This window comes from Periophthalmus magnuspinnatus, chromosome 14 (assembly GCF_009829125.3).
Source record: "Periophthalmus magnuspinnatus isolate fPerMag1 chromosome 14, fPerMag1.2.pri, whole genome shotgun sequence".
Lineage (NCBI taxonomy): Eukaryota > Metazoa > Chordata > Actinopteri > Gobiiformes > Gobiidae > Periophthalmus > Periophthalmus magnuspinnatus.
This window is the reverse complement of record NC_047139.1, coordinates 16,432,323-16,444,854: the sequence shown is the minus strand read 5'-3', so window position 1 is coordinate 16,444,854 and position 12,532 is coordinate 16,432,323. Positions and strand designations below refer to the sequence as shown.

General features: G+C 37.9%; 1 protein-coding gene across 1 annotated transcript in view; it reads left to right on the top strand.

Annotated features, from left to right (window-relative positions):
* clip2 (CAP-GLY domain containing linker protein 2) overlaps window positions 1-8,615 on the top strand; it is a 28,725-nt gene extending 20,110 nt beyond the window's left edge. Inside the window, exons 12-18 of the mRNA XM_055226427.1 lie at window positions 406-463; window positions 1,766-1,849; window positions 2,784-2,940; window positions 4,045-4,189; window positions 5,846-6,034; window positions 6,864-6,920; window positions 8,541-8,615. Of these exons, the coding sequence (XP_055082402.1) occupies window positions 406-463; window positions 1,766-1,849; window positions 2,784-2,940; window positions 4,045-4,189; window positions 5,846-6,034; window positions 6,864-6,920; window positions 8,541-8,552 (702 nt within the window). The 3' untranslated portion in view covers window positions 8,553-8,615. The remainder of the gene's footprint in view (window positions 1-405; window positions 464-1,765; window positions 1,850-2,783; window positions 2,941-4,044; window positions 4,190-5,845; window positions 6,035-6,863; window positions 6,921-8,540) is intronic.
* The last annotated feature ends 3,917 nt before the right edge of the window (window positions 8,616-12,532 follow it).

The following is a 12,532-nucleotide window of genomic DNA, read 5'->3' as shown; positions in this document are numbered from 1 at the left end:
ATATTTATCTGCCACGTGTAGAAGGCTTGTCCGTGAAAATAAAACCCAGGGGCCGTTATCCAGTAAAAAATCCATAAATAAGCCGCACTGCTGTACAAGCCGCAGGGTTCAAAGCGTGGAAAAAAAGTAGCGGCTTATAATCCGAAATTTACGGTATATGGAGACTTTTTAAAGATATTATGGACCAAATAAGGGTTGAAATATGGTGACAGAATTTGCCTCTAGAGAGAGAATATTTACAGATAAGCTGTATTCTCAATGCAATACCTTTTTGCCAAAATAGACTAAAATAAAAACATAATTTTTTACCGATCAATTCGATATTTTCCCAAATTGTCTCTCATTCTTCTCTTTTGATTTTGTAACCCATGTACCTAATGCCATGCTGTATTGTGTATGTTGCAGGTGATAGAAGACCACGACACATCAGAGGAAAAAATGAATCCCAAACACAATATTCAAGGTAATGAGACAGTTCTTTATTACCATCTGACTAATACAAACTGATAAGCTCAGGGGAGGGGCAGTGACACAACTCAAGGTGACAATTAACAGAGAAATGTGTGCTGCCATCATAGACTGTATAAAGAAGTGGACTAAGGGAGTGTGACGTCATCCATAGTGTTCGGCTCCAGTCAAATGAAGTGAAGCTAGCAGTTATAAGAGCAATTTGGACCCAAATTCCATATTTGGAATCCCAACCGTGAGTATCCAAAAAGCCAATCCAGAGTAAGGCTGCTGAAGGTAACGCTCCTTCCCGCCCGCACCGCTGGTTTAGCAGGAGGTGGGTGCTTAGCAATTCTGTCAATCAAACCTGTTGCTAATGCAAGCAGGAACGGGCAGAAGGTGCCTGATTCGTCTGTTATTAATGCTCATTTCTTGATTTACAGACACAATAGCAAAAAAAAATATCAGGATCATGTAGAGCGGGTTAATACAAACATTTTAAGATCAAAATTATGAGCCTTACAGCAGCAGTTACAGAGAGAGGTGCAACAGTTTCTCAATACAAAGTGAATTGGAGCCAGAGTCGATAGACTTCTAATTTGGAATGCTGCGGCTAGCAGGTTAGCTATGTCCGTTTATATATACAGTCTATGGAGGCCACAAGTTTTGCGTGTGGACTTTAAAAATGTTCATTACTTATCTCCCAAACTAACTACCTGACAGTTTGATCAAAGAGACTTGTAAGTGCACAAGTGGTGTCATTAAGCCTACATTGTATATCGGTTATGTTTTTGGGATAACAGAGTGCACTGTTTAGTCAGTATCTTCTGTTTCCTATTGAACCCAGAACGGACCATGATTGGTTAATCTGCTTGTCAATAATGCCCTTTGAAATTGGAGTGACAAGATTCAGTTCCAGACCCACTTGTCTTTGTTAATTTTTCTTAAAGTGCATGTTTTTAGTTGAACAGGTAAGTTTTGGCCTGGTCCGCTTTTTGCAGACGTGATATTCTGTTTGGCTCCATTGCATTCATTGCATAAAGAGTATAAAAATTTATATTTATTGCATTTTCCTTCACAAAGCTTTTTACATCAAGAAGGCATTAAAAACACATATTACATATTATTGTGGCTTTAATTCTCTTTTGAACATATATCTATGCAATGATGTGTCACTTTTCTGTTGTTGGGTCTCCCATCTGCTTGCTTTGTGTATCTTTGTGTAGCTTTAGTTTCATTGTGTTTTCAATCTATTCGTCTATCACCCTGTCTAGTGAATGCCCTCTGCATTTACACATATTCTTTGTGTGTGTTGCAGAAACCACTGAGAAATTGATGAAAAGAGAGAAGGAGGTTTCAGCTCTAATCTCACAGGTGGAAGTCCTCAAATCACAAGTCACCGGTAACTCTCATATCTTTAACAGTACCATCTCTATACTGTAGTTTGTCAGTGTAATTGTACACAACACTTTAGAGCTCTTGACCTAAAACATTCAACATTACGACAGTGTCTGTATAATCTATATGTATTGGAAATAAGTAAAAGCAACTCACCCTTTATATCGGTGTATCCAAAAATAAATATGCAATTTCTAGCAAAGTGTGCAAAGACTGAGGTTCGAAGCTGTTAAGATAAGTCTAAAAATGTTTCTGTAAGTAATACTGCTTGGTGGTGGTAACCATCACTCACACACTGCATTCATACCAGGCATTGTGGGTATAGTGTCTTGCCTAAGGGCACAACAGTTTTTCCACTGGCATCTCACTGTGGCCCCTGGAATTCCCATTGGTCTCACATCCAAGTACAGACCCAGCCCCGCTTAGCTTCTGAGATCTGATGAGATCAGTCTTGAACAAGCCAGTATGGCCAGAAGGTTATTCCATCTCTGATTTATATGATTATATTATTGTCTTATAAATCTGATTTATATAACTATATTATTGTTTAATAAATAATAACAAGTACATGCCCACCTCTTGTGTCCATAATATAAATGTATGGGAAGCCCTCCTGATCTTACTCACTTCAAAAGTAACCCATGAGCCAGGCAGAGTAGAGGCTGTTGGTTTATTTACAAAAATATGCTATTATCAAAGCAATAACACTGGTTATACCCTTTGAACAAGTATAATATTAACAATATTAACATTTAACAAGTCAGTTATTGGTTTACTTTTAACTTTAATTTTCCACTCTATTAACTTATGACGCTTCATACATTTCACATGATCACATGAGTTGAATTTGTGGGGTGTGTGGTGTCAGAATACTCTGCAAGAATTTAAAGGCATGTGCCTTGCCTTTTTGATGTTGACATTTCCACTGTTTTGGGCAGCACTGGAGGGGAAGGTGAGTGCAGGAGAGAGAAAGGCGGAGCTGCTGCTGAAGGAGAAGATGCGCATAGAGGCGGAGCTGGACTCCATAAGCAGGAAATCCCATGATGCATCTGGGCAGCTGGTCAGCATAAGCCAAGAACTGCTCAAGAAAGAGAGGTACTGTTCATGATTGTGCACTGAGACAGGTCTTCTCAGTGCTACACAGTAGAGTCATCACTTGTACGATCACACTACACTTTTAGTTAGCATTGACTGATAGCTCCATTTCGATACTAAGGAACAGACTTAAAACCATGTGCATATATTAGTCTATGTGGTCTTGTTGTTGTTCTGATACAGCTCAAGATCATACTAAAGCTATTCAGGAAAGTCTTCACTTCTGTAACTTTTTGTCCAGTTGACAGATTTGAATTTTTCTTTTACTATGGATCATACCTGGATGACTGGGGGGTTACACAGACATCTATTCCAGAAAGATTCATTTCTGTCCTGTGAATGTAACTTTTTTAGTATCGATACCTGCTCAAATGAGTATGAAATTAGTTTTTAGTATCAATTAGTATTTGATGTTCTTTAGTTATAGAGCAGCTTTTAGTGATGGGCAAATTTAGTTCTTTTGGATTGGCTTCCAGTGAAGAGCCGATTCTTATTCCTGACAGCGGCTCTGGCCTTGTCCACACTCACTGTCTGAAACCCATCATACTTTTCTACAAAGATATTTGTATGCAAACATTGATTCTTGTCTCTCCTCATTTGTGAGTGATTCAAACCATATTTGTGCTATAATGTAGGTTTTGAGCATATGAGCGGAGCACCTGAATGTTGTGCTCTCATTTCAATTCGTTTCAACAAAGAATCAGTTCTTTGACCTGGACCGTAGGGCATGCTTTTGTTTATATGGCTTTATAGTTAGAGTCTATGACACCTATGGATCTTTATGTTGTATTTTGGACATTTTAAATCGCAATATTCATTTAAATGACTTAATAAAAGAAGCAAGTCCACTAACTTCCATGTTAGAAACCTGCGGTGCCCAGTGGGGTATTAGGAGCTAATTCACAACAAAGCTCTGCATGCTGTAAGCTCTTCCCACGGATAGCTGCACAACACAATAGTGAAAACATGCATGAATCACTCTAAATATAACTTTGAGAGGAAATGAGAAGGGTAAACAATTCTAACATGGTTAAAAAATCTGAAAACTCAGTTTGGTATAATAGGTCTGCTTTAAGGTTTCTGAGTCCTTCTTTGTATTTGTAGAAGTCTGAATGAGCTGCGTGTGCTTTTGCTGGAGACCCACCGCCCGCCGCGAGAGGAGCGTGAAGTGTGCAAAGCCGAGTGGAGGGTCAAAGAGCAGAAGCTCCAGGACGACATCAAGAGCCTGAGAGAGAAGCTGCTGCTGCTGGTGAGGACCTGGGCTGCTCCATAGTTTAGAGAGCAAAGAGCTGGAGACTGGAGCATAGTCATACATAATAGGGCTGTTGTCGACTAAATAAATTCTCAGTGAACTAAAGACTATACCTGCAGGAGAGTTCATATATCATACATGTTTCCACACATCCTGTAAATTCTGTAAAACATGGAAAATAATTGGCTTGTTTTCCAGAAATGGAAAATGCATGGAAATTCAGAAAAAAGGGGCAAATGTCGTGGAAAATATATATTTTGTCTTCACACTTTGCTTTGAGGTATTATTAGATATGAAATTAATAGATTAATAGACTTTTACTACCACCTATTAGAGCAAATTCCACCAAAATGCCAGAAATTTATTTTTTCTCCAAAACGTCTCCCGGTAAAGGGCCTCCTCTTGCTTGTCTCCTTTAAAATGATGTTTGTTTGACTATAAAATTCCACAGAATGGCACAAAACTTATCTATCTCCATGTCAAATGTTGGAAGTATGGTTTTAACATTCTATTTCCATGGAATGTTAAAACCATTAACAACTTTCTGGCTTTCCACCTCCAGAAAGTTACATATTGCACCTTTTAATGAAAATAGTTACAGTTTGACTTAATTGTTTGATTAATCACCTAAACGACAAAAGGACTACAGCCCTATATCTGATTATAATGATATATATAGAAAACACCATTATTGCCAAATCAAATGTATTCCTCCACAATATGAACTCTGTCCCAGCCCACATGTTTTTAGTGCCACGGGAATGGCTGAAAGACCACACAGATGGAAAAAGTCCAAGCTAATCTCTGCACTCTGCAACAAACTGATCAGGATTCAATTCAAACTGAATGCATCACACATCTTTTAGGATACTGTTGCTCAACAGCTTATATTATCTTTACATAGTGTCAGATCTGAAACACAGTTCTTAGAAATTATATTTAAGAAATACGAATGTAAAGTTACTCAAAGCCAAGTTTAAAAGCCAATCACTTTATCACAGCCACTTTATTTGGCTTTTTTCATTCTGACTGATACTAAGAGCCTATTTCTTCCTATACACGTCTAAAGCCTCCACATTTTGGACGCATATTTTTAGTCCGCATTAAAAGTGCACATGAATCGAGCAGCACATTGTGCACACAGAGAAAATAGCATCCAGACTATTTTTTTATGTTTGATGTGAGTGTAGCCCACGTATCCCACTCTAAAGACAGAAGAAGGCATGCATCTGATGTTGTATTTCTGCATTTACAATCAGCACAGCATATTGCCGGGGGAGTTATGTATCGTTTGAAGTAGCTCAGGTTCAGAAAGACTGTCAATTTGCTTTCGAATTTACTTGCATTTTTCATGGTCAGCCTGTACAGGCAGTAAATACAAGACTGTTCAGTGATTTTCACTGTAGACCTGTTACAAGTGGCTAAACGTTCCACTTCAAGTTTGACCGGCATTCCCATTGACAAACACAGTGCCACACACATATATGGTATGGTTGTGGTTTCACAAGATTATGCCTGTGAGCCCTGTGGCGTTCAATGTGAGGGCACAACGTTATTACATGGTAGAAAGCTCCAAAAAGTCCATTCTGCCTAACACGCCCTCTTTAAATCTTACCAACATTGGTGATGAACTCACCTCTTGCTGTGTGTTAGGGTCAACAGCGCTCCTCACCTGATCACCGGCGCTATTCCATGTTGGAGCCTTCTGCCCTGGACTCGGAGGTGAGCCGTCTGAGACAGAGACTGCTCAGTACAGAGGACGCCCTGAGAAACGCCCTGGAACACAACCAGAATGTGGACCTCCTAGTGCAAGCCATGTGCAGGAAACCTGATAAGACTCAAGTAAGGACACTCAAATCTGCAGCACAATAGCAGCAGACTTACTATAGTCTTTAAGTAGTAGTACAAAGTAGTGGTCCAAGAGAAATGACTGAAGTAAGAGTAAAAAAACTACCACTGGGAAAAGTACTACTCAAATAACAGTAACTTACGGAGTCACTCTAGGGACGTGACATCTGATAATTTGAAGTTAATAAACTGGAAAAACAAAACATTAAATAATATGCAAAAAGATAGACACACAAATGAGGCAAACAAATGTTCAAACCTTTTCATATTGTCAACATAAAGCTTTGTCACTTGTAGACTTACTCACAGTGGAAAGAGTCAACAAAATATCTACTCAAGTAAGTGTACTGTTAATTCATTCACCTATGGCTATCACTTAGGTGATTAGTGGGTGGTAACCATACGTGAGGGTGGTGCCAGACTCTCCTCTCAGCTCCAGGCACAAAAACACAGGGAGGGAGGGAGGGGGGACAGTATAGGAACACACAGGGAAAAAAATGCGACCCCGACAAACTTCAGATTATAAACCAGTTTCTCTTTTAGTTACTCTTACTTGAGTAATTTCTTGCACCACTACTTTGTACTTCTGCTTGATTAATATTATTTTGAATTTATGTTACTCTTACTTTGGCTACTCTACTCACCTCTGGTCCGATCCCAGAATTAGCTTTATTTTACCAGCAATATTTTACAAGTTAGCAAAAGAAAGCTTTCATAAAAAAATACTGCTTGTGAACAAAATCTTTTAGTTCCAAAACCGACTGTAAGTCTTAAAGTTAGGCTGCATGTCACTTGTATGTCACTGACAGTTGTGTTTCTATAGACGCATGAAGCTCATTCAGCGAATGGAATCCACTGTGAGACAAACACAAACAAACATGTGAGTATTGTCCAGTGTGAAGAGGGCTGTAATGAAGCGTTGTATTCATGATTGTTTAAAAGTCACTCGTCCATGTTTTATTAGTGCACCGACAAAATTATCCTATTTCTGTTGTGCCTTCCATATTCAATACAACAGCTAAAGATTCAAATATCTGATGAAACCTATTTTTCACACAATAGCGTTTTTTTAGTCTGTTTATAGTCCCGTTAAAGACTGGTTGTTAGTTAAAGGTGCTGTACCTATCTTAAAAATGCAAAAAAACAAAAGTAGTTCATTTTAAATGGTTAGCAGTGGTCAAACGTATTCCTCACTTACCTTATGCATTCTGAGCATCCTAATTATTCACCATAATGAGTGAACTCTCAGGGAGCATAGCGGAGTTGATTGTAAAGCTAAGAACAACTAGCAGGCTAACATACACTTCCTCATTATTGGGAAATAAAATGCTTTACAATTGCAGATAGACCGTGGACTTATTTTATAATGCCTTAGTCTTACATAGCACTTTCATGTCACAATTTGATGCATTATTCATTCACTCCACACTCAGACTGACAAAAGTGAAGCTTCCAGTCTGCACCATTGGCCCCTCTAACCACCAACACTCACACAAACACATCACATTCATACTAGACAATGTGGGTGAAATGTCTTGCCTAAGGGAACAACAACTATTTGCCTCTGGTGTCCCACTGTGGGACCTGTTATTCCCACTTGTCTCCCATCCAAGTACTAATCAGGCCCAGCTAGGCCTGTCACGATAATTATTATCGACTTTTAATGTGGAATGTATCAGGCCCGCACAATATGAGAAAAATAATGATATTATTGTGATATGTTATTATACTTTTTGACAAGATCAGTTAATTTAAAACAAAAAATGCACCTACTTTCATTTACAAGTCAAAATAAAAACAAAGAGAAATGTAGAATTTAAAGCAGACCTCATCTGCATTGTCAGCTTTTTAGAGCTTTTAACCATGTTAGTCGTTTCCACTCACTATTTACTCACCTGAAGTTGTATTTGGATTGATTCATGCATGTTTCAGTAATCTTTAATCATTTATTTTCACCATATTGCCTATCAACCCCCATTTTCATAGCCACCTGTGTACGTTCACTGCTCTCTACTTATTTCGTTCTCCAATTTTATTTTCTTAATTGGTGACACATGTAGAATTCGGCAGTGTTGTGTAGTAAAAAAATTGCTGCTTGCTAGTGTGATCTGCAGCTATCCACCAGAGGTGCCGACAACTTCATTGCTCTTTTTTGTGATGACGTTTACAGGCTTGTTTGTTTTATTAAGTTGTTTTAGATGAAGAATGAGATTTAAAATGTGCAAATTATACCATAATGATCCATGGGTGTCACAGATTATAACTATATAGTAGACACAAGCACAATAGGTCTTCTTTAATAAGGAAAATTAATCCAATGTGCCTTTTTATGCAGTTTCAAAAGAAGGTACATTTCTGTAAAATGTAGAACTTTGTCTTGTTGCGATATATTTATTTACTTGCGATATCGATTATTGCATCAGCCATTATTGCAATATTGATATTTTTGCAATATAGTGTGCAGCCCTACAATGTACTGTATGTCTTTTGTGTTTTTCAGGAGCACCTCTGATATGGGAGCAGAGGAGGAGTGAACATGAGGCTCAGTCACCAGAAGAGCCATCCCTTAAACACACACGTTTGTTGGGTTGTCTCTGATGTAACAGGTCATTTCTGGAAGTTACTCGACTTCCTGCTGCCTGAACCTCTGCATGTACGTCAAACCCAGAGCGCCTAAAGCATTTCCTCCTCTTAATTTAATGTAACACTATGGAAAGATGAAGGGACTTGTGTGAGCAAAGGGGTTTGACAAGTTTGTATGATTCACTAATAAGACCTAGATTGTTTAAATTGTTTATTTTAGCAATGTTCTTACTCCATTGGCAGACAATATAACATGAAGTAAGAGGCAGTGTTATGAAACACTTTGGAAATACCTTGTCACATATCAAAAAATCTGATGAATATTAATATTCCAAATTGCAATGTCTCCACTGTTGGACATATACATCTTTTTCTCATTGTGTGCGTCATTTTAACCCCAAATTCTAATGCAAATGTTATCGACATATGTGACTAATGCACTATACAGCCACACACAAGTCACACAATGTGTACATTCCATTAAAGTCCAATACTTGAGAAGGACATGTAAAAAACATAACTTAACTCTTATTTAAGGATTTAATAGTGGTAAAAAAAATAAAATTAGACATTCTGCCGGGCCTTTGGGTTCTGTAGCATGGCCCTGACTGGAGCAGCAGACACAGGACTGTTCATGCTGTGGCCTTTCTTTGCCTGACTGTGGCTTGTTTTTTTTCTTAATTTATTTATTTTTTGGTTTATTAATTATTCTGTGGAATTTGCTTGATTTTTTTTTTTTTTTTTACAAATGTAAAAATGAGCCAGCCGATTTTAAGATGACTGTAGGTGATTTGTTCAAATGTCCAAGCTGATCTGAAAGCTCTCCAGTTTCCTCTGAAAAAGAGGTGCTCTGTGCCTTTTCACCCTGGGCTCAAACTGTATATGGTGCAGCTCTGGTGTAGAGGCCACTCCAAATAGTTAAAAGTAACAAGAGAAGATCAGACCACACGCCATGCTGTCCGGCCCTTTTGAGTCTGTCTGTTAGGAGTCTGTTTTGCCGGAGCCCACCACAGCCTTTTCCCTTAATAAATAAATAGTTATGCCGTGGACACATGGTTTCATGTGGGCAGCTTCAAAGGCAGTGGCACAACAGCACAGCAGAAAACTGTGAGTGTCACACCGCAGTAAAACTGCTCCTACATTGCAGTCACAGCTGGACCGGGCCTAAGCGAAGTGTAGGCAGTGTCTGTGTACCTGGAGTTCATGTCCAACAGGACCTCCAGACATTTGTACACCTCCCCCTGCTCCACTGACCTGCAGGCTCAGAGGAGCAAATCCAGGCCTGCCCCAGCACACTTGAACACAGTCACATCCATGCAGTTGCAGGTTATGTTGTTGGGATCCATAGAAACAGTTTTTCATGCATAGTACATAATCCGGATTGCTGATGTAATACCTGGGATCATTTGCATTGTGAGACATGGTGTGTACATTACAGTAATTACAACATCCATGTGATTTGAACTGGTAAATAAATATTGTTTTGAATGTATATTGTACATAATGACTGTAGATTAGATTTTGAGGGCAGGGAGATTCAGTTGCTCTAAGGCTTGCAGCATACACGATTATAGATGGCACCTTCAGTTCAGAGCTGACAGAGCCTTTTGGATGTGAAGTTAAATGTCCTCAACTCATGCTAATGCTATCATAACTTTTGTTGTGTTACAGTCTCCACTTGATTACATAATTATTGGTTTATTTGGCCAATAATGTCATAACCAGCCAATAACATATACTTATATTTATTTCTCACTAATCTATTTTGATCTTAAATAATTTGACTTATTAATATGGTTGCAACACATTAACACAGCTTTGCAAGTACACTTATCGTTTCCTTATATTAAAGTTCAGAGGTTGAATTGTTGGCCATGTCACTGGAAAGATTACTTACTACTAAACTACTAGTACTACTACCACAGCTAGCAATGTTTACAATGGTTCTTTCCAGCTTTCTGCTTTTCTAATTACACATTTGCAATAGCCATATAATATCTTTATAAACATGCTTGCCTTTTATATTGGATCACATACCTCTAACCTTTGTAAAATGAAAAACGAACACAAAAACAACTACAACTGCTTAAAACAATATTGGAAATGGTTGAATGTTAGGTATTTGTTGTTGTAATAAATGTTCAACTAATGGACTAGTTAAGACATCAGAAACTGGGTAACTACTATGTATTACCATGAATCATATTTGCCTATAAATCCTATCAGTATTCCAAATCTCATTTAATTGACTGGCTGGTTTTGATTGGCTAATATGTCTAGTCCAGAGGTGGGCAGAGTATCCACATTTTTGAGAAAGAGTAACGTTACTTCAAAATAATATTATTCAAGTAGAAGTACAAAATAGTGGTCCAAAAAAAAACTCAAGTCAGAGTAAAAAAGTATTTGGGAAAACTACCGCTCAAGTAAGAGTAACTGTTGAGGGTGTAACATCTGGTTTATATTTTGAAGTTAATGTAATTTGGAGGACAAACCATTAAGTAATGCACAAAATCTGATATTTTCAAAGGAAAGACACAAATGTGAGACTAAATCATATCTGGAGGAGCGGTGCAAAAAAACCCAAATGTTATATTGACAATATGAAAATAATTTCATATTGTCAACATGAAGCTTTTGTCAATTGTAGACTTACAGTGGGAAGAGTAAACAAAAATTTTACTCAAGTACTGAGTAACTGAGTACTGTTACTTTAATAAAAATACTACTCAAGTAGGAGTAAATGTTGGCTAGAAAAGTACTCTGGCTAGAAAAGTACTCTGAAAAGTACAATCTCTTTAAAAAGTCACTCACTGAGTAAATGAGTAGCAACTACCCACCTCTGGTTTAGTCAAAGATCCTTTGAACCCAAACTATTTGTTGTTCATATGAAACAAATTGTCAAATTCAGTCTAATCCCATTCTAATCAAACAAACATTTTTTTTAATCTGAACCCTTTTCCCTGTACCATCCCAAAGGCTATTCGCTTTCACCTGAGCATAAATGACACAGGACTTTCATTAGGCCTGTATCATAACATTTTGAATGCAAGTCTTCCAGTACTGTCGTTCAGCTTGCACTCCACAATGTTACTGTCTGGATCAGTAGATATGGACAGTGGACATTTCCAGATGTTGTCCCGTGGTTTAGCTCCACAGGCCAGCCTCCACTCAAACCCTCTGTACATGCTGTCTATGGTGACTCCACTTCTCTGGATTATGACATGACTTCAAAGCTTATTAAATCTGAACATGATTAACATGAACACCTGTGTTTAATTTCACTCTGGTTAGCTTATTACTGTTTGAGTCTTATGATTTGTATTTATTAATTTTTATTGTGAGAAATGTCATTTGTGCTAGGCCAATCAATGGGATGTATTTCAGGTATAAATCCTGGGTTTCCAAACTATGGCCCGGAGGTAAAATGTGGGCTTCAAACCAATGTTTATTCGTATTATTCAGCAAATTTAAGTAATTCTACCACTAAAACTCCATCACATTTTATTGTGATTCAGACCTAAACTAAATGTTCTTCCTTATCAAAGGTATATCAGGCTACAATGATTAATCAACTAAATGTGACCTGTAATAACAAAGGCAGTCGTATTATTAAATCCAAATGTCAAAAAAATGATAAGACTGTTTCTGATTTTCGTCACTGTCACACAAATAAGACAAATTTCTATAAATGCAAGGTCTGAAACTTCTCTCAAAACCACACGCTTTTTCAAACAGAGGATTGGCTGTAGACTTCTTGATTAAAAAAGCTCCAGCTGACCAGTGACAATTGACAAAATGATTGAATCTCAGTCTGAATATCTCATATGAAGTTCAATTAGGCTCCCCAACCCTAGGCCTGTGCCGTGAAATGAAGACTAGATTATTAACCTAATCTAAACGAAAAATTAT